Source organism: Ranitomeya imitator, chromosome 1 (assembly GCF_032444005.1).
Source record: "Ranitomeya imitator isolate aRanImi1 chromosome 1, aRanImi1.pri, whole genome shotgun sequence".
Classification (NCBI taxonomy): Eukaryota; Metazoa; Chordata; class Amphibia; order Anura; family Dendrobatidae; genus Ranitomeya; species Ranitomeya imitator.
The window spans coordinates 1201197824-1201219488 of NC_091282.1; the positions used below are offsets into that span (position 1 = coordinate 1201197824).

Here is a 21665-nt window from a genome sequence, read left to right on the forward strand (position 1 = left end):
CTGCAGTATCAGTAGTATTAGTATTAGTGTAGCAGTAGTATCAGTATGTAGTACTGCAGTATCAGTAGTATTAGTATAGCAGTAGTATCAGTATGTAGTACTGCAGTATCAGTAGTATTAGTGTAGCAGTAGTATCAGTATGTAGTACTGCAGTATCAGTAGTATTAGTATTAGTGTAGCAGTAGTATCAGTATGTAGTACTGCAGTATCAGTAGTATTAGTATTAGTGTAGCAGTAGTATCAGTATGTAGTACTGCAGTATCAGTAGTATTAGTGTAGCAGTAGTATCAGTATGTAGTACTGCAGTATCAGTAGTATTAGTATTAGTATAGCAGTAGTATCAGTATGTGGTACTGCAGTATCAGTAGTATTATTAGTAGTATAGCAGTAGTATCAGTATGTAGTACTGCAGTATCAGTAGTATTAGTAGTAGTATAGCAGTAGTACCAGTATGTAGTACTGCAGTATCAGTAGTATTAGTATTAGTATAGCAGTAGTATCAGTATGTAGTACTGCCGTATCAGTAGTATTAGTAGTAGTATAGCAGTAGTACCAGTATGTAGTACTGCAGTATCAGTAGTATTAGTATTAGTATAGCAGTAGTATCAGTATGTAGTGCTGCAGTATCAGTAGTATTAGTGTAGCAGTAGTATCAGTATGTAGTACTGCAGTATCAGTAGTATTAGTATAGCAGTAGTACCAGTATGTAGTGCTGCAGTATCAGTAGTATTAGTAGTAATATAGCAGTAGTATCAGTATGTAGTACTGCAGTATCAGTAGTATTAGTATTAGTGTAGCAGTAGTATCAGTATGTAGTACTGCAGTATCAGTAGTATTAGTGTAGCAGTAGTATCAGTATGTAGTACTGCAGTATCAGTAGTATTAGTAGTAGTATAGCAGTAGTATCAGTATGTAGTACTGCAGTATCAGTAGTATTAGTGTAGCAGTAGTATCAGTATGTAGTACTGCAGTATCAGTAGTATTAGTATTAGTGTAGCAGTAGTATCAGTATGTAGTACTGCAGTATCAGTAGTATTAGTGTAGCAGTAGTATCAGTATGTAGTACTGCAGTATCAGTAGTATTAGTATTAGTGTAGCAGTAGTATCAGTATGTAGTACTGCAGTATCAGTAGTATTAGTATTAGTGTAGCAGTAGTATCAGTATGTAGTACTGCAGTATCAGTAGTATTAGTATAGCAGTAGTATCAGTATGTAGTACTGCAGTATCAGTAGTATTAGTATTAGTGTAGCAGTAGTATCAGTATGTAGTACTGCAGTATCAGTAGTATTAGTATAGCAGTAGTATCAGTATGTAGTACTGCAGTATCAGTAGTATTAGTAGTAGTATAGCAGTAGTATCAGTATGTAGTACTGCAGTATCAGTAGTATTAGTATTAGTGTAGCAGTAGTATCAGTATGTAGTACTGCAGTATCAGTAGTATTAGTATTAGTGTAGCAGTAGTATCAGTATGTAGTACTGCAGTATCAGTAGTATTAGTATTAGTGTAGCAGTAGTATCAGTATGTAGTACTGCAGTATCAGTAGTATTAGTGTAGCAGTAGTATCAGTATGTAGTGCTGCAGTATCAGTAGTATTAGTAGTAATATAGCAGTAGTATCAGTATGTAGTACTGCAGTATCAGTAGTATTAGTAGTAATATAGCAGTAGTATCAGTATGTAGTGCTGCAGTATCAGTAGTATTAGTAGTAATATAGCAGTAGTATCAGTATGTAGTACTGCAGTATCAGTAGTATTAGTGTAGCAGTAGTATCAGTATGTAGTACTGCAGTATCAGTAGTATTAGTATTAGTGTAGCAGTAGTATCAGTATGTAGTACTGCAGTATCAGTAGTATTAGTATAGCAGTAGTATCAGTATGTAGTACTGCAGTATCAGTAGTATTAGTATTAGTGTAGCAGTAGTATCAGTATGTAGTACTGCAGTATCAGTAGTATTAGTATAGCAGTAGTATCAGTATGTAGTACTGCAGTATCAGTAGTATTAGTAGTAGTATAGCAGTAGTATCAGTATGTAGTACTGCAGTATCAGTAGTATTAGTATTAGTGTAGCAGTAGTATCAGTATGTAGTACTGCAGTATCAGTAGTATTAGTGTAGCAGTAGTATCAGTATGTAGTACTGCAGTATCAGTAGTATTAGTATTAGTGTAGCAGTAGTATCAGTATGTAGTACTGCAGTATCAGTAGTATTAGTATTAGTGTAGCAGTAGTATCAGTATGTAGTACTGCAGTATCAGTAGTATTAGTGTAGCAGTAGTATCAGTATGTAGTGCTGCAGTATCAGTAGTATTAGTAGTAATATAGCAGTAGTATCAGTATGTAGTACTGCAGTATCAGTAGTATTAGTAGTAATATAGCAGTAGTATCAGTATGTAGTGCTGCAGTATCAGTAGTATTAGTAGTAATATAGCAGTAGTATCAGTATGTAGTACTGCAGTATCAGTAGTATTAGTGTAGCAGTAGTATCAGTATGTAGTACTGCAGTATCAGTAGTATTAGTATTAGTGTAGCAGTAGTATCAGTATGTAGTACTGCAGTATCAGTAGTATTAGTGTAGCAGTAGTATCAGTATGTAGTACTGCAGTATCAGTAGTATTAGTATTAGTGTAGCAGTAGTATCAGTATGTAGTACTGCAGTATCAGTAGTATTAGTGTAGCAGTAGTATCAGTATGTAGTACTGCAGTATCAGTAGTATTAGTATAGCAGTAGTATCAGTATGTAGTACTGCAGTATCAGTAGTATTAGTATTAGTGTAGCAGTAGTATCAGTATGTAGTACTGCAGTATCAGTAGTATTAGTATAGCAGTAGTATCAGTATGTAGTACTGCAGTATCAGTAGTATTAGTAGTAGTATAGCAGTAGTATCAGTATGTAGTACTGCAGTATCAGTAGTATTAGTATTAGTGTAGCAGTAGTATCAGTATGTAGTACTGCAGTATCAGTAGTATTAGTATTAGTGTAGCAGTAGTATCAGTATGTAGTACTGCAGTATCAGTAGTATTAGTATTAGTGTAGCAGTAGTATCAGTATGTAGTACTGCAGTATCAGTAGTATTAGTGTAGCAGTAGTATCAGTATGTAGTGCTGCAGTATCAGTAGTATTAGTAGTAATATAGCAGTAGTATCAGTATGTAGTACTGCAGTATCAGTAGTATTAGTAGTAATATAGCAGTAGTATCAGTATGTAGTGCTGCAGTATCAGTAGTATTAGTAGTAATATAGCAGTAGTATCAGTATGTAGTACTGCAGTATCAGTAGTATTAGTGTAGCAGTAGTATCAGTATGTAGTACTGCAGTATCAGTAGTATTAGTATTAGTGTAGCAGTAGTATCAGTATGTAGTACTGCAGTATCAGTAGTATTAGTATAGCAGTAGTATCAGTATGTAGTACTGCAGTATCAGTAGTATTAGTATTAGTGTAGCAGTAGTATCAGTATGTAGTACTGCAGTATCAGTAGTATTAGTATAGCAGTAGTATCAGTATGTAGTACTGCAGTATCAGTAGTATTAGTAGTAGTATAGCAGTAGTATCAGTATGTAGTACTGCAGTATCAGTAGTATTAGTATTAGTGTAGCAGTAGTATCAGTATGTAGTACTGCAGTATCAGTAGTATTAGTGTAGCAGTAGTATCAGTATGTAGTACTGCAGTATCAGTAGTATTAGTATTAGTGTAGCAGTAGTATCAGTATGTAGTACTGCAGTATCAGTAGTATTAGTATTAGTGTAGCAGTAGTATCAGTATGTAGTACTGCAGTATCAGTAGTATTAGTGTAGCAGTAGTATCAGTATGTAGTGCTGCAGTATCAGTAGTATTAGTAGTAATATAGCAGTAGTATCAGTATGTAGTACTGCAGTATCAGTAGTATTAGTAGTAATATAGCAGTAGTATCAGTATGTAGTGCTGCAGTATCAGTAGTATTAGTAGTAATATAGCAGTAGTATCAGTATGTAGTACTGCAGTATCAGTAGTATTAGTGTAGCAGTAGTATCAGTATGTAGTACTGCAGTATCAGTAGTATTAGTATTAGTGTAGCAGTAGTATCAGTATGTAGTACTGCAGTATCAGTAGTATTAGTGTAGCAGTAGTATCAGTATGTAGTACTGCAGTATCAGTAGTATTAGTATTAGTGTAGCAGTAGTATCAGTATGTAGTACTGCAGTATCAGTAGTATTAGTAGTAATATAGCAGTAGTATCAGTATGTAGTACTGCAGTATCAGTAGTATTAGTGTAGCAGTAGTATCAGTATGTAGTACTGCAGTATCAGTAGTATTAGTATTAGTGTAGCAGTAGTATCAGTATGTAGTACTGCAGTATCAGTAGTATTAGTAGTAATATAGCAGTAGTATCAGTATGTAGTACTGCAGTATCAGTAGTATTAGTGTAGCAGTAGTATCAGTATGTAGTACTGCAGTATCAGTAGTATTAGTAGTAATATAGCAGTAGTATCAGTATGTAGTACTGCAGTATCAGTAGTATTAGTATAGCAGTAGTATCAGTATGTAGTACTGCAGTATCAGTAGTATTAGTATTAGTGTAGCAGTAGTATCAGTATGTAGTACTGCAGTATCAGTAGTATTAGTAGTAATATAGCAGTAGTATCAGTATGTAGTACTGCAGTATCAGTAGTATTAGTGTAGCAGTAGTATCAGTATGTAGCACTGCAGTATCAGTAGTATTAGTGTAGCAGTAGTATCAGTATGTAGTACTGCAGTATCAGTAGTATTAGTAGTAATATAGCAGTAGTATCAGTATGTAGTACTGCAGTATCAGTAGTATTAGTGTAGCAGTAGTATCAGTATGTAGTACTGCAGTATCAGTAGTATTAGTAGTAATATAGCAGTAGTATCAGTATGTAGCACTGCAGTATCAGTAGTATTAGTATTAGTGTAGCAGTAGTATCAGTATGTAGTACTGCAGTATCAGTAGTATTAGTGTAGCAGTAGTATCAGTATGTAGTACTGCAGTATCAGTAGTATTAGTGCAGCCTCCTCCCTCTCCTCCTCCCTCTCCTCTCCTCCTCCTCTCCCACATACTGACTCCTCACTCACTTACTGACTCCCAGGTTCCCACGAGGTTCTTTGTTTATAATCTGCAGACCGGGACGTACTATTGTATTTCCAGTATAGGGGTGTATAGTTTCCTCCCCAGCGCTTCGCTGCTGACACCAGTAAGGTGAGGCCTCTTCTCTACCGGTGGACTGTGACCCACGTATTGTTTTATAGTGGAATCCTATATGAAGAAGCACAGATTTGTCTACGTAAGGTTAATTATTTTACCTCATTTTCAGTTGTCCTCCCCTAGTTCACTATGGTATCGCCGGAAGTTTTATAACGCCCTGCCTGGTAAGCCTGCAGCTCAGAAGTTCACAGACAGCAGTGGAGGCAGAGGTGTGTAGACAGCAGGGGGATGGGCGCTCGCTGGTCTGTCTGCTTGTTGTGCTTTCTTAGTCCGTTTCCTCCGTAGTGTCCCGGTATAAGTGCAGGAAGGGTCTGGATCTGCTCCGTGCGCTGTGAGGACCCCGGTGCCCGGCGCCCATTGTTGTGGAGACCTCATGTCAGGAGCGCTAGTCACACACGGGGGCTGTGAGGCGACCTCTAGCGGCCAGAGCGGCACATAGCAGCGGGGTTATCAATAATACCAGAGGATGGCAAAGTAACCTCAGGCCACAAACTGCTGCTGTCACCTGCACCGTCCTCTGTGTGCAGAGCTGCTGCCCAGCTGTGCTCTGTACTTCTATAGATCTGTGTACTGTACATGTGTGTGCACTATATATATACTGTACATGTATGTGCACTATAGATCTGTGTACTGTATATGTATGTGCACTATAGATCTGTGTACTGTACATGTCTGTGCACTATAGATCTGTGTACTGTACATGTGTGTGCACTATAGATCTGTGTACTGTACATGTGTGTGCACTATATATATACTGTACATGTATGTGCACTATAGATCTGTGTACTGTACATGTATGTGCACTATAGATCTGTGTACTGTACATGTATGTGCACTATAGATCTGTGTACTGTATATGTATGTGCACTATAGATCTGTGTACTGTACATGTGTGTGCACTATATATATACTGTACATGTATGTGCACTATAGATCTGTGTACTGTATATGTATGTGCACTATAGATCTGTGTACTGTATATGTATGTGCACTATATATATACTGTACATGTATGTGCACTATAGATCTGTGTACTGTATATGTATGTGCACTATAGATCTGTGTACTGTATATGTATGTGCACTATATATATACTGTACATGTATGTGCACTATAGATCTGTGTACTGTATATGTATGTGCACTATATATATACTGTACATGTCTGTGCACTATAGATCTGTGTACTGTATATGTATGTGCACTATAGATCTGTGTACTGTACATGTCTGTGCACTATAGATCTGTGTACTGTATATGTATGTGCACTATAGATCTGTGTACTGTACATGTGTGTGCACTATATATATACTGTACATGTATGTGCACTATAGATCTGTGTACTGTATATGTATGTGCACTATAGATCTGTGTACTGTATATGTATGTGCACTATATATATACTGTACATGTATGTGCACTATAGATCTGTGTACTGTATATGTCTGTGCACTATAGATCTGTGTACTGTATATGTATGTGCACTATATATATACTGTACATGTATGTGCACTATAGATCTGTGTACTGTATATGTCTGTGCACTATAGATCTGTGTACTGTATATGTATGTGCACTATATATATACTGTACATGTATGTGCACTATAGATCTGTGTACTGTACATGTATGGGTACCCTGCATCTATGTGCACTGTGCATCTGTGTCCTGTACATCTATAGATCTGTGTACTGTACATGTATGTGCACTATACATCTATAGATCTGTACTGTACATGTATGTGCACTATACATCTATAGATCTGTACTGTACATGTATGTGCACTATACATCTATAGATCTGTGTACTGTACATGTATGGGTACCCTGCATCTATGTGCACTGTGCATCTGTGTCCTGTACATCTATAGAGCTGTGCACTGTGCTCTCTGTACTGTACATGTGTGTGCACTATACATCTATAGATCTATGTACTGTACATGTATGGGTACCCTGCATCTGTCTGCACTATGCATCTGTGTACTGTACATGTATGAGCACTATAGATCTGTGTACTGTACATGTATGAGCACTATAGATCTATGTACTGTACATCTATGAGCACTATACATCTGTACATGTATGGGTACGCTGCATCTATGTACTGTACATGTATGGGTATGCTGCATCTATGTGCACTATACATCTTTGTAGCAATACTCTGCATCTGTGTGCACTCAACATCTGTGTATACTTTACACCTATGTGTGCTCTTCATCTGTGTGTACTCTCTGTATATGTATACCCTCTATGTGCCTATGTGCGCTCTTCATCTGTGTGTACTCTCTATATCTGTGCGCTCTGCATCTGTGTATGCACCTTATATCTATTTGCGGCTTATATCTGTGTTTGCTCCCTCTATCTAGGTGTGTTCTTCATATGTGTGCTCTTCAACTGTGTATACTCTCTATATCTATATGCTCCCTATATCTGTGTGCGCCCTCTATATGCGCCCTATATCTGGGTCTGCACTCTGCATATGCTCTCTATATCTCTGTGCACCCTATACCTGGGTCTACTCTCTCTGTGCACTCTGCATATGCTCTCTATATCTCTGTGCACACTATATCTGGGTCTAGTCTCTCTGTGCACTCTGCATATGCTCCCTATATCTCTGTGCACCCTATATTTGGGTCTACTCTCTGTGCACTCTGCATATGCTCTCTATATCTCTGTGCACCCTATACCTGGGTCTACTCTCTCTGTGCACTCTGCATATGCTCCCTATATCTCTGTGCACACTATATCTGGGTCTACTCTCTCTGTGCACTCTGCATATGCTCTCTATATCTGTGCACACTATATCTGGGTCTAGTCTCTCTGTGCACTCTACATATGCTCTCTATATCTGTGCACACTATATCTGGGTCTAGTCTCTCTGTGCACTCTGCATATGCTCTCTATATCTGTGCACCCTATATCTGGGTCTACTCTCTCTGTGCACTCTGCATATGCTCTCTATATCTGTGCACACTATATCTGGGTCTACTCTCTCTGTGCACTCTGCATATGCTCTCTATATCTGTGCACACTATATCTGGGTCTAGTCTCTCTGTGCACTCTACATATGCTCTCTATATCTGTGCACACTATATCTGGGTCTAGTCTCTCTGTGCACTCTGCATATGCTCTCTATATCTGTGCACCCTATATCTGGGTCTAGTCTCTCTGTGCACTCTGCATATGCTCCCTATATCTCTGTGCACACTATATCTGGGTCTAGTCTCTCTGTGCACTCTGCATATGCTCTCTATATCTCTGTGCACCCTATATCTGGGTCTGCACTCTGCATATGCTCTCTATATCTCTGTGCACCCTATACCTGGGTCTACTCTCTCTGTGCACTCTGCATATGCTCTCTATATCTCTGTGCACACTATATCTGGGTCTAGTCTCTCTGTGCACTCTGCATATGCTCTCTATATCTCTGTGCACCCTATATCTGGGTCTACTCTCTCTGTGCACTCTGCATATGCTCTCTATATCTCTGTGCACCCTATATCTGGGTCTACTCTCTGTGCACTCTGCACATGCTCTCTATATCTCTGTGCACCCTATATCTGGGTCTACTCTCTCTGTGCACTCTGCATATGCTCTCTATATCTCTGTGCACCCTATATCTGGGTCTACTCTCTCTGTGCACTCTGCATATGCTCTCTATATCTCTGTGCACCCTATATCTGGGTCTACTCTCTGTGCACTCTGCATATGCTCTCTATATCTCTGTGCACCCTATACCTGGGTCTACTCTCTGTGCACTCTGCATATGCTCTCTATATCTCTGTGCACCCTATATCTGGGTTTACTCTCTCTGTGCACTCTGCATATGCTCCCTATATCTCTGTGCACCCTATATCTGGGTCTACTCTCTCTGTGCACTCTGCATATGCTCTCTATATCTGTGCACCCTATATCTGGGTCTACTCTCTGTGCACTCTGCATATGCTCTCTATATCTCTGTGCACCCTATATCTGGGTTTACTCTCTCTGTGCACTCTGCATATGCTCTCTATATCTCTGTGCACCCTATATCTGGGTCTACTCTCTGTGCACTCTCCATATGCTCTCTATATCTGTGCACCCTATATCTTTGGTCTACTCTCTCTGTGCACTCTGCATATGCTCTCTATATCTCTGTGCACCCTATATCTGGGTTTACTCTCTCTGTGCACTCTGCATATGCTCTCTATATCTCTGTGCACCCTATATCTGGGTTTACTCTCTCTGTGCACTCTGCATATGCTCTCTATATCTCTGTGCACCCTATATCTGGGTCTACTCTCTGTGCACTCTGCATATGCTCCCTATATCTCTGTGCACCCTATATCTGGGTCTACTCTCTCTGTGCACTCTGCATATGCTCTCTATATCTCTGTGCACCCTATATCTGGGTCTACTCTCTGTGCACTCTGCATATGCTCTCTATATCTGTGCACCCTATATCTTTGGTCTACTCTCTCTGTGCACTCTGCATATGCTCTCTATATCTCTGTGCACCCTATATCTGGGTCTACTCTCTGTGCACTCTGCATATGCTCTCTATATCTCTGTGCACCCTATATCTGGGTCTACTCTCTCTGTGCACTCTGCATATGCTCTCTATATCTCTGTGCACCCTATATCTGGGTCTACTCTCTGTGCACTCTGCATATGCTCTCTATATCTGTGCACCCTATATCTTTGGTCTACTCTCTCTGTGCACTCTGCATATGCTCTCTATATCTCTGTGCACACTATATCTGGGTCTACTCTCTGTGCACTCTGCATATGCTCTCTATATCTCTGTGCACCCTATATCTGGGTCTACTCTCTGTGCACTCTGCATATGCTCTCTATATCTCTGTGCACCCTATATCTGGGTCTACTCTCTCTGTGCACTCTGCATATGCTCTCTATATCTCTGTGCACCCTATATCTGGGTCTAGTCTCTCTGTGCACTCTGCACATGCTCTCTATATCTCTGTGCACCCTATATCTGGGTCTACTCTCTCTGTGCACTCTGCATATGCTCTCTATATCTCTGTGCACCCTATATCTGGGTCTACTCTCTGTGCACTCTGCATATGCTCTCTATATCTCTGTGCACCCTATATCTGGGTCTACTCTCTCTGTGCACTCTGCATATGCTCTCTATATCTCTGTGCACCCTATATCTGGGTCTACTCTCTGTGCACTCTGCATATGCTCTCTATATCTCTGTGCACCCTATATCTGGGTCTACTCTCTCTGTGCACTCTGCATATGCTCTCTATATCTCTGTGCACCCTATATCTGGGTCTACTCTCTGTGCACTCTGCATATGCTCTCTATATCTCTGTGCACCCTATATCTGGGTCTACTCTCTCTGTGCACTCTGCATATGCTCTCTATATCTCTGTGCACCCTATATCTGGGTCTACTCTCTCTGTGCACTCTGCATATGCTCTCTATATCTGTGCACCCTATATCTGGGTTTACTCTCTCTGTGCACTCTGCATATGCTCCCTATATCTCTGTGCACCCTATATCTGGGTCTACTCTCTGTGCACTCTGCATATGCTCTATATCTCTGTGCACCCTATATCTGGGTCTACTTTCTGTGCACTCTGCATATGCTCTCTATATCTCTGTGCACCCTATATCTTTGGTCTACTCTTTCTGTGCACTCTGCATATGCTCCCTATATCTCTGTGCACACTATATCTGGGTCTACTCTCTGTGCACTCTGCATATGCTCTCTATATCTCTGTGCACCCTATATCTGGGTCTACTCTCTCTGTGCACTCTGCATATGCTCTCTATATCTCTGTGCACCCTATATCTGGGTCTACTCTCTGTGCACTCTGCATATGCTCTCTATATCTCTGTGCACCCTATATCTTTGGTCTACTCTTTCTGTGCACTCTGCATATGCTCTCTATATCTCTGTGCACCCTATATCTGGGTCTACTCTCTGTGCACTCTGCATATGCTCTCTATATCTCTGTGCACCCTATATCTGGGTCTACTCTCTGTGCACTCTGCATATGCTCTCTATATCTCTGTGCACCCTATATCTGGGTCTACTCTCTGTGCACTCTGCATATGCTCTCTATATCTCTGTGCACCCTATATCTGGGTCTACTCTCTGTGCACTCTGCATATGCTCTCTACATCTCTGTGCACCCTATATCTGGGTCTACTCTCTGTGCACTCTGCATATGCTCTCTATATCTCTGTGCACCCTATATCTGGGTCTACTCTCTGTGCACTCTGCATATGCTCTCTATATCTCTGTGCACCCTATATCTGGGTCTACTCTCTCTGTGCACTCTGCATATGCTCTCTATATCTGTGCACACTATATCTGGGTCTAGTCTCTCTGTGCACTCTGCATATGCTCTCTATATCTGTGCACCCTATATCTGGGTCTACTCTCTGTGCACTCTGCATATGCTCTCTATATCTGTGCACCCTATATCTTTGGTCTACTCTCTGTGCACTCTGCATATGCTCTCTATATCTCTGTGCACCCTATATCTGGGTCTACTCTCTCTGTGCACTCTGCATATGCTCTCTATATCTCTGTGCACCCTATATCTGGGTTTACTCTCTCTGTGCACTCTGCATATGCTCTCTATATCTCTGTGCACCCTATATCTGGGTTTACTCTCTCTGTGCACTCTGCATATGCTCTCTATATCTCTGTGCACCCTATATCTGGGTCTACTCTTTCTGTGCACTCTGCATATGCTCTCTATATCTCTGTGCACCCTATATCTGGGTTTACTCTCTCTGTGCACTCTGCATATGCTCTCTATATCTCTGTGCACCCTATATCTGGGTTTACTCTCTCTGTGCACTCTGCATATGCTCTCTATATCTCTGTGCACCCTATATCTGGGTCTACTCTCTATATCTGGGTGCACGCCAGGTGCGGAGCTCTCTGCTTGCAGATGTTTTCTTTCCTCCTGTTCTAACATAAATATATCGATCTGTTCCTTATTTGTCCTCGAAACTCATGGGCCCTGATGCGAAAGCTCCAACGGGGCCCCCAAATATTTTAAATCTTTAATAGCAGTAGTCTTTTTTTTTTCTTTTAGGGCCCCGTAGGCTCCAGGGCCCGGGTGTGAGTGTAACCCTTGCACCCCTGCCTCTATGCACTAGTATAGGTAGATATTGGGCCTGGGAGATGACGTGAGGTGGTATAAATTGGATTCAAATGTTGCGCCAATATGACGCGATGGGTCGGAGGTTTCGCAGGGTTCTGGCCCGGCAGTGATGGGCTACTGACCTGACCGCTGCTCTGCATATTTTTTTGGGAAACCTCTTAATATCTGCCTATCATCCAATATCTATCTTGTGATGTGTGACATTCCCGCCGGTCCCGGCCTGCGCTCTGCGGACTCCTCCTAGCCCCATAGAGGTATGATTCCACATCTAATGTCTCCATCGGTTTGTGGCCGGTCTCTGCGCCCCCTCGGCCCTCCATTCATGCCTCCTCCTGCCCAGTCAGTGGATTGCACAGCTACTTCCTGAGTATTAAGCACCAGGGCTTGAATTACTGCGTGTAACCCAACGCCTGAGCAGCTGCTTTCATAAACTCTTCTCCTGGGCCCACAGGAATGGTGGCGGGGTCACCACACACCTATGCTTAACCCTCACCATGCTGCATCATAACAGCACGGCCCGTGCTCCCGGCCTTTATGCTTGTCATCTCTCGGCCTGGTGGTTTGTGCCCTGCTCCACTATTCTAATCTCACAGCAGCGGGCAGGGCAGGAGCATATGGATGGGGCATGGCCACTGTAATCCCAGCCGCTCCTAATTACAGATGGGCTGCATAGATTTCTAGAATCCGGGATAATTGCTGCAAAAATTTGCCTTAGAAGTTTGGTTATTGTATTATTGAATTTACCTGAACAGCTCACAATCTATTCATCCTACAGCTGGACCCTGCACCGTGTCCCACGTCTCCCGGAAGCGTGTAATCACTGGTATCTGCGTCCTGTTAGTTGGTGCGTTGCAAAATTAAGGACGATATTCTAGATGTATCTCTCCTGTCTATCAGCAATATCTCTGTGTACATGATTCTTTATCTACTGCTTCTACAGCCACCAATAGTTATCTCTGTCCCTGCAGCTCACATGGTAAAATCGACTATAGGTGTCAAAAGAAACCTTCCTCTCTCCCTTCCTCCTTTCCTTCCTCTCTCCCTTCCTCTCTCCCTTCCTCTCTCCCTGCCTCTCTCCCTGCCTCTCTCCCTTCCTCTCTCCCTTCCTCTCTCCCTTCCTCTCTCCCCTCCTCTCTCCCTTCCTCCTTTCCTTCCTTTCTCCCTTCCTCCTTTCCCTTCCTCCTTTCCCTTCCTCCTTTCCCTTCCTCCTTTCCCTTCCTCCTTTCCCTTCCTCCTTTCCCTTCCTCCTTTCCCTTCCTCCTTTCCCTTCCTCCTTTCCCTTCCTCCTTTCCCTTCCTCCTTTCCCTTCCTCCTTTCCCTTTCTCCTTTCCCTTTCTCCTTTCCCTTCCTCCTTTATCCCTCCTATCCCTTCCTCCTCTGTCCCTTCCTCCTCTCTGTCCCTTCCTCCTCTCTGTCCCTTCCTCCTCTCTGTCCCTTCCTCCTCTGTCCCTTTCTCCTCTCTGTCCCTTCCTCCTCTCTGTCCCTTCCTCCTCTGTCCCTTCCTCTCTCTCTGTCCCTTCCTCCTCTCTCTCTGTCCCTTCCTCCTCTCTCTCTGTCCCTTCCTCCTCTCTCTCTCCCTTCCTCCTCTCTCTCTGTCCCTTCCTCCTCTCTCTCTGTCCCTTCCTCCTCTCTCTCTCCCTTCCTCCTCTCGCTCTCCCTTCCTCCTCTCTCTCTCTTCCTTCCTCCTCTCTCTCTCTCCCTTCCTCCTCTCTCTCCCTTCCTCCTCTCTCCCTTCCTCCTCTCTGTCCTTTCCTCCTCTCTGTCCCTTCCTCCTCTCTGTGCCTTCCTCCTCTCTGTGCCTTCCTCCTCTCTGTGCCTTCCTCCTCTCTGTCCCTTCCTCCTCTGTCCCTTCCTCCTCTCTGTCCCTTCCTCCTCTCTGTCCCTTCCTCCTCTCTGTCCCTTCCTCCTCCTCTGTCCCTTCCTCCTCCTCTGTCCCTTCCTCCTCCTCTGTCCCTTCCTCCTCCTCTGTCCCTTCCTCCTCCTCTGTCCCTTCCTCCTCCTCTGTCCCTTCCTCCTCCTCTGTCCCTTCCTCCTCCTCTGTCCCTTCCTCCTCCTCTGTCCCTTCCTCCTCCACTGTCCCTTCCTCCTCCACTGTCCCTTCCTCCTCCTCTGTCCCTTCCTCCTCCTCTGTCCCTTCCTCCTCCTCTGTCCCTTCCTCCTCCTCTGTCCCTTCCTCCTCCTCTGTCCCTTCCTCCTCCTCTGTCCCTTCCTCCTCCTCTGTCCCTTCCTCCTCCTCTGTCCCTTCCTCCTCCTCTGTCCCTTCCTCCTCCTCTGTCCCTTCCTCCTCCTCTGTCCCTTCCTCCTCCTCTGTCCCTTCCTCCTCCTCTGTCCCTTCCTCCTCTCTGTCCCTTCCTCCTCTCTGTCCCTTCCTCCTCTCTGTCCCTTCCTCCTCTCTGTCCCTTCCTCCTCTCTGTGCCTTCCTCCTCTCTGTGCCTTTCTCCTCTCTGTGCCTTCCTCCTCTCTGTGCCTTCCTCCCCTCTGTGCCTTCCTCCCCTCTGTGCCTTCCTCCTCTCTGTGCCTTCCTCCTCTCTGTGCCTTCCTCCTCTCTGTGCCTTCCTCCTCTCTGTCCCTTCCTCCTCTCTCCCTTCCTCCTCTTTCCCTTCCTCCTCTCTGTCCCTTCCTCCTCTCTGTCCCTTCCTCCTCTCTGTCCCTTCCTCCTCTCTGTCCCTTCCTCCTCTCTCTCCCTTTCTCCTCTCTGTCCCTTCCTCCTCTCTGTCCCTTCCTCCTCTCTGTCCCTTCCTCCTCTCTCTCTGTCCCTTCCTCCTCTCTCTCTGTCCCTTCCTCCTCTCTCTCTGTCCCTTCCTCCTCTCTCTCTGTCCCTTCCTCCTCTCTCTCTGTCCCTTCCTCCTCCACTGTCCCTTCCTCCTCCACTGTCCCTTCCTCCTCCTCTGTCCCTTCCTCCTCCTCTGTCCCTTCCTCCTCCACTGTCCCTTCCTCCTCCTCTGTCCCTTCCTCCTCCTCTGTCCCTTCCTCCTCCTCTGTCCCTTCCTCCTCCTCTGTCCCTTCCTCCTCCTCTGTCCCTTCCTCCTCCTCTGTCCCTTCCTCCTCCTCTGTCCCTTCCTCCTCCTCTGTCCCTTCCTCCTCCTCTGTCCCTTCCTCCTCCTCTGTCCCTTCCTCCTCCTCTGTCCCTTCCTCCTCCTCTGTCCCTTCCTCCTCCTCTGTCCCTTCCTCCTCCTCTGTCCCTTCCTCCTCCTCTGTCCCTTCCTCCTCCTCTGTCCCTTCCTCCTCCTCTGTCCCTTCCTCCTCTCTGTCCCTTCCTCCTCTCTGTCCCTTCCTCCTCTCTGTGCCTTCCTCCTCTCTGTCCCTTCCTCCTCTCTGTGCCTTCCTCCTCTCTGTGCCTTCCTCCTCTCTGTGCCTTCCTCCTCTCTCCCTTCCTCCTCTTTCCCTTCCTCCTCTCTGTCCCTTCCTCCTCTCTGTCCCTTCCTCCTCTCTGTCCCTTCCTCCTCTCTCTCCCTTCCTCCTCTCTGTCCCTTCCTCCTCTCTGTCCCTTCCTCCTCTCTGTCCCTTCCTCCTCTCTGTCCCTTCCTCCTCTCTCTCTGTCCCTTCCTCCTCTCTCTCTGTCCCTTCCTCCTCTCTCTCTGTCCCTTCCTCCTCTCTCTCTGTCCCTTCCTCCTCTCTGTCTGTCCCTTCCTCCTCTCTCTCTCCCTTCCTCCTCTCGCTCTCCCTTCCTCCTCTCTCTCTCTTCCTTCCTCCTCTCTCTTCCTTCCTCCTCTCTCTCCCTTCCTCCTCTCTCTCCCTTCCTCCTCTCTGTCCCTTCCTCCTCTCTGTCCCTTCCTCCTCTCTGTCCCTTCCTCCTCTCTGTGCCTTCCTCCTCTCTGTGCCTTCCTCCTCTCTGTCCCTTCCTCCTCTCTGTCCCTTCCTCCTCCTCTGTCCCTTCCTCCTCCTCTGTCCCTTCCTCCTCCTCTGTCCCTTCCTCCTCCTCTGTCCCTTCCTCCTCCTCTGTCCCTTCCTCCTCCTCTGTCCCTTCCTCCTCCTCTGTCCCTTCCTCCTCCTCTGTCCCTTCCTCCTCCTCTGTCCCTTCCTCCTCCTCTGTCCCTTCCTCCTCCTCTGTCCCTTCCTCCTCCTCTGTCCCTTCCTCCTCCTCTGTCCCTTCCTCCTCCTCTGTCCCTTCCTCCTCCTCTGTCCCTTCCTCCTCCTCTGTCCCTTCCTCCTCCTCTGTCCCTTCCTCCTCTCTGTCCCTTCCTCCTCTCTGTCCCTTCCTCCTCTCTGTGCCTTCCTCCTCTCTGTGCCTTCCTCCTCTCTGTGCCTTCCTCCTCTCTGTGCCATCCTCCTCTCTGTGCCTTCCTCCTCTCTGTGCCTTCCTCCTCTCTGTCCCTTCCTCCTCTCTGTCCCTTCCTCCTCTCTCCCTTCCTCTCTCTCTGTCCCTTCCTCCTCTCTCTCTGTCCCTTCCTCCTCTCTCTCTCTCCCTTCCTCTCTCTCTCTCCCTTCCTCCTCTCTCCCTTCCTCCTCTCTCCCTTCCTCCTCTCTGTCCCTTCCTCCTCTCTCTCTGTCCCTTCCTCCTCTCTCTGTCCCTTCCTCCTCTCTCTGTCCCTTCCTCCTCTCTCTCTGTCCCTTCCTCCTCTCTCTCTGTCCCTTCCTCCTCTCTCTGTCCCTTCCTCCTCTCTCTGTCCCTTCCTCCTCTCTCTCTCTCCCTTCCTCCTCTCTCTCTCTCCCTTCCTCCTCTCTCTCTCTTCCTTCCTCCTCTCTCTCTCTCTCCCTTCCTCCTCTCTCTTTGTCCCTTCCTCCTCTCTCTCTGTCCCTTCCTCCTCTCTGTCCCTTCCTCCTCTCTCTCTCTCCCTTCCTCCTCTCTCTCTCTTCCTTCCTCCTCTCTCTCTCTCTTCCTTCCTCCTCTCTCTCTTCCTTCCTCCTCTCTGTCCCTTCCTCCTCTCTGTCCCTTCCTCCTCTCTGTCCCTTCCTCCTCTCTGTCCCTTCCTCCTCTCTGTCCCTTCCTCCTCTCTGTCCCTTCCTCCTCTCTGTCCCTTCCTCCTCTCTGTCCCTTCCTCCTCTCTCTGTCCCTTCCTCCTCTCTCTGCCCCTTCCTCCTCTCTCTGCCCCTTCCTCTCTCTCTACCCCTTCCTCCTCTCTGCGCCTTCCTCCTCTCTCTGTCCCTTTCTCCTCTCTGTCCCTTTCTCCTCTCTGTCCCTTTCTCCTCTCTGTCCCTTTCTCCTCTCTGTCCCTTTCTCCTCTCTGTCCCTTTCTCCTCTCTGTCCCTTTCTCCTCTCTGTCCCTTTCTCCTCTCTCCCTTCCTCCTCTCTCCCTTCCTCCTCTCTCCCTTCCTCCTCTCTCCCTTCCTCCTCTCTCCCTTCCTCCTCTCTCCCTTCCTCCTCTCTCCCTTCCTCCTCTCTCTCTGTCCCTTCCTCCTCTCTCTCTGTCCCTTCCTCCTCTCTCTGTCCCTTCCTCCTCTCTCTCTCCCTTCCTCTCTCTCTCTCTTCCTTCCTCTCTCTCTCTTCCTTCCTCCTCTCTCTCTTCCTTCCTCCTCTCTCTCTCTTCCTTCCTCCTCTCTGTCCCTTCCTCCTCTCTCCCTTCCTCCTCTCTCCCTTCCTCCTCTCTGTCCCTTCCTCCTCTGTGCCTTCCTCCTCTCTGTGCCTTCCTCCTCTCTGTGCCTTCCTCCTCTCTGTGCCTTCCTCCTCTCTGTGCCTTCCTCCTCTCTGTGCCTTCCTCCTCTCTGTGCCTTCCTCCTCTCTGTGCCTTCCTCCTCTCTGTCCCTTTCTCCTCTCTGTCCCTTTCTCCTCTCTGTCCCTTTCTCCTCTCTGTCCCTTTCTCCTCTCTCCCTTCCTCCTCTCTCCCTTCCTCCTCTCTCCCTTCCTCCTCTCTCCCTTCCTCCTCTCTCCCTTCCTCCTCTCTCCCTTCCTCCTCTCTCCCTTCCTCCTCTCTCTCTGTCCCTTCCTCCTCTCTCTCTGTCCCTTCCTCCTCTCTCTGTCCCTTCCTCCTCTCTCTCTCCCTTCCTCTCTCTCTCTCTTCCTTCCTCTCTCTCTCTTCCTTCCTCCTCTCTCTCTTCCTTCCTCCTCTCTCTCTCTTCCTTCCTCCTCTCTGTCCCTTCCTCCTCTCTCCCTTCCTCCTCTCTCCCTTCCTCCTCTCTGTCCCTTCCTCCTCTGTGCCTTCCTCCTCTCTGTGCCTTCCTCCTCTCTGTGCCTTCCTCCTCTCTGTGCCTTCCTCCTCTCTGTGCCTTCCTCCTCTCTGTGCCTTCCTCCTCTCTGTGCCTTCCTCCTCTCTGTCCCTTCCTCCTCTCTGTCCCTTCCTCCTCTCTGTCCCTTCCTCCTCTCTGTGCCTTCCTCCTCTCTGTGCCTTCCTCCTCTCTGTGCCTTCCTCCTCTCTCTCTCTTCCTCCTCTCTCTCTCCCTTCCTCCCCTCTCTCCCTTCCTCCCCTCTCTCCCTTCCTCCCCTCTCTCTCTTCCTCCTCTCTCTCTCTTCCTCCTCTCTCTCTCCCTTCCTCCTCTCTCCCTTCCTCCCCTCTCTCCCTTCCTCCCCTCTCTCCCTTCCTCCCCTCTCTCCCTTCCTCCCCTCTCTCCCTTCCTCCCCTCTCTCCCTTCCTCCCCTCTCTCCCTTCCTCCCCTCTCTCCCTTCCTCCCCTCTCTCCCTTCCTCCCCTCTCTCCCTTCCTCCCCTCTCTCCCTTCCTCCCCTCTCTCCCTTCCTCCCCTCTCTCCCTTCCTCCCCTCTCTCCCTTCCTCCCCTCTCTCCCTTCCTCCCCTCTCTCCCTTCCTCCCCTCTCTCCCTTCCTCCCCTCTCTCCCTTCCTCCCCTCTCTCCCTTCCTCCCCTCTCTCCCTTCCTCCCCTCTCTCCCTTCCTCCCCTCTCTCCCTTCCTCCCCTCTCTCCCTTCCTCCCCTCTCTCCCTTCCTCCCCTCTCTCCCTTCCTCCCCTCTCTCCCTTCCTCCCCTCTCTCCCTTCCTCCCCTCTCTCCCTTCCTCCCCTCTCTCCCTTCCTCCCCTCTCTCTCCCTTCCCCCTCTCTCCCTTCCTCCCCTCTCTCCCTTCCTCCCCTCTCTCCCTTCCTCCCCTCTCTCCCTTCCTCCCCTCTCTCCCTTCCTCCCCTCTCTCCCTTCCTCCCCTCTCTCCCTTCCTCCCCTCTCTCCCTTCCTCCCCTCTCTCCCTTTCTCCCCTCTCTCCCTTTCTCCCCTCTCTCCCTTCCTCCTCTCTCTCCCTTCCTCCTCTCTCCCTTCCTCCCCTCTCTCCCTTCCTCCCCTCTCTCCCTTCCTCCCCTCTCTCCCTTCCTCCCCTCTCTCCCTTCCTCCCCTCTCTCCCTTCCTCCCCTCTCTCCCTTCCTCCCCTCTCTCCCTTCCTCCCCTCTCTCCCTTCCTCCCCTCTCTCCCTTCCTCCCCTCTCTCCCTTCCTCCCCTCTCTCCCTCCCCTCTCTCCCTTCCTCCTCCCCTCTCTCCCTTCCTCCTCCCCTCTCTCCCTTCCTCCCCTCTCTCCCTTCCTCCTCTCTCTCCCTTCCTCCTCTCTCTCCCTTCCTCCTCCTCTCTCCCTTCCTCCTCCTCTCTCCCTTCCTCCTCCCCTCTCTCCCTTCCTCCTCTCTCTCCCTTCCTCCTCCTCTCTCCCTTCCTCCTCCCCTCTCTCCCTTCCTCCCCTCTCTCCCTTCCTCCCCTCTCTCCCTTCCTCCCCTCTCTCCCTTCCTCCCCTCTCTCCCTTCCTCCCCTCTCTCCCTTCCTCCCCTCTCTCCCTTCCTCCCCTCTCTCCCTTCCTCCTCCTCTCTCCCTTCCTCCTCCCCTCTCTCCCTTCCTCCTCCCCTCTCTCCCTTTCTCCCCTCTCTCCCTTCCTCCCCTCTCTCCCTTCCTCCCCTCTCTCCCTTCCTCCCCTCTCTCCCTTCCTCCCCTCTCTCCCTTCCTCCCCTCTCTCCCTTTCTCCTCTCTCTCCCTTCCTCCTCTCTCTCCCTTCCTCCTCTCTCTCCCTTCCTCCTCTCTCCCTTCCTCCACTCTCTCCCTTCCTCCACTCTCTCCCTTCCTCCTCCCCTCTCTCCCTTCCTCCCCTCTCTCCCTTCCTCCCCTCTCTCCCTTCCTCCTCTCTCTCCCTTCCTCCTCTCTCTCCCTTCCTCCTCCTCTCTCCCTTCCTCCTCCCCTCTCTCCCTTCCTCCCCTCTCTCCCTTCCTCCCCTCTCTCCCTTCCTCCCCTCTCTCCCTTCCTCCCCTCTCTCCCTTCCTCCTCTCTCTCCCTTCCTCCTCCCCTCTCTCCCTTCCTCCTCCCCTCTCTCCCTTCCTCCTCCCCTCTCTCCCTTTCTCCCCTCTCTCCCTTCCTCCCCTCTCTCCCTTCCTCCCCTCTCTCCCTTCCTCCCCTCTCTCCCTTCCTCCCCTCTCTCCCTTCCTCCTCTCTCTCCCTTCCTCCTCTCTCTCCCTTCCTCCTCTCTCCCTTCCTCCACTCTCTCCCTTCCTCCACTCTCTCCCTTCCTCCTCCCCTCTCTCCCTTCCTCCCCTCTCTCCCTTCCTCCCCTCTCTCCCTTCCTCCTCTCTCTCCCTTCCTCCTCTCTCTCCCTTCCTCCTCCTCTCTCCCTTCCTCCTCCCCTCTCTCCCTTCCTCCCCTCTCTCCCTTCCTCCCCTCTCTCCCTTCCTCCCCTCTCTCCCTTCCTCCCCTCTCTCCCTTCCTCCCCTCTCTCCCTTCCTCCTCTCTCTCCCTTCCTCCTCCCCTCTCTCCCTTCCTCCTCCCCTCTCTCCCTTCCTCCTCCCCTCTCTCCCTTTCTCCCCTCTCTCCCTTCCTCCCCTCTCTCCCTTCCTCCCCTCTCTCCCTTCCTCCCCTCTCTCCCTTCCTCCCCTCTCTCCCTTTCTCCTCTCTCTCCCTTCCTCCTCTCTCTCCCTTCCTCCTCTCTCCCTTCCTCCACTCTCTCCCTTCCTCCACTCTCTCCCTTCCTCCCCTCTCTCCCTTCCTCCCCTCTCTCCCTTCCTCCTCTCTCTCCCTTCCTCCTCCCCTCTCTCCCTTCCTCCCCTCTCTCCCTTCCTCCCCTCTCTCCCTTCCTCCTCTCTCTCCCTTCCTCCTCCTCTCTCCCTTTCTCCTCCTCTCTCCCTTTCTCCTCTCTCTCCCTTCCTCCTCCTCTCTCCCTTCCTCCTCCTCTCTCCCTTCCTCCTCTCTCTCCCTTCCTCCTCCCCTCTCTCCCTTCCTCCCCTCTCTCCCTTCCTCCCCTCTCTCCCTTCCTCCTCTCTCTCCCTTCCTCCTCCTCTCTCCCTTTCTCCTCTCTCTCCCTTCCTCCTCTCTCTCCCTTCCTCCTCTCTCTCCCTTCCTCCTCTCTCTCCCTTCCTCCTCTCTCTCCCTTCCTCCTCTCTCTCCCTTCCTCCTCTCTCTCCCTTCCTCCTCTCTCTCCCTTCCTCCTCCCCTCTCTCCCTTCCTCCCCTCTCTCCCTTCCTCCTCTCTCTCCCTTCCTCCTCTCTCTCCCTTCCTCCT

At 48.4% G+C, this 21665-nt stretch overlaps 2 protein-coding genes across 3 annotated transcripts in view; one reads left to right on the forward strand and one right to left on the reverse strand.

The window, feature by feature from the left end:
- Positions 1–5328: 5328 nt before the first annotated feature.
- FAM53A (family with sequence similarity 53 member A) overlaps positions 5329–21665 on the forward strand; it is an 87734-nt gene continuing 71397 nt past the window's right edge. Inside the window, exon 1 of one of the 2 annotated variants that reach the window (XM_069744900.1) lies at positions 5329–5407. The gene's annotated coding sequence lies outside the window, so the exon portion shown is untranslated. Of the gene's footprint in view, positions 5408–13101; positions 13171–21665 lie in introns of those variants that run through there. The other variant, XM_069744901.1, reaches the window with a different exon arrangement.
- LOC138657078 (uncharacterized) lies at positions 15261–16500 on the reverse strand (the record flags this gene model as incomplete). Its single annotated transcript, XM_069744600.1, has 2 exons — positions 15261–15551; positions 16189–16500. Coding segments are annotated over 2 exons (603 nt in total), but the record flags the coding sequence as incomplete, so codon positions are not given.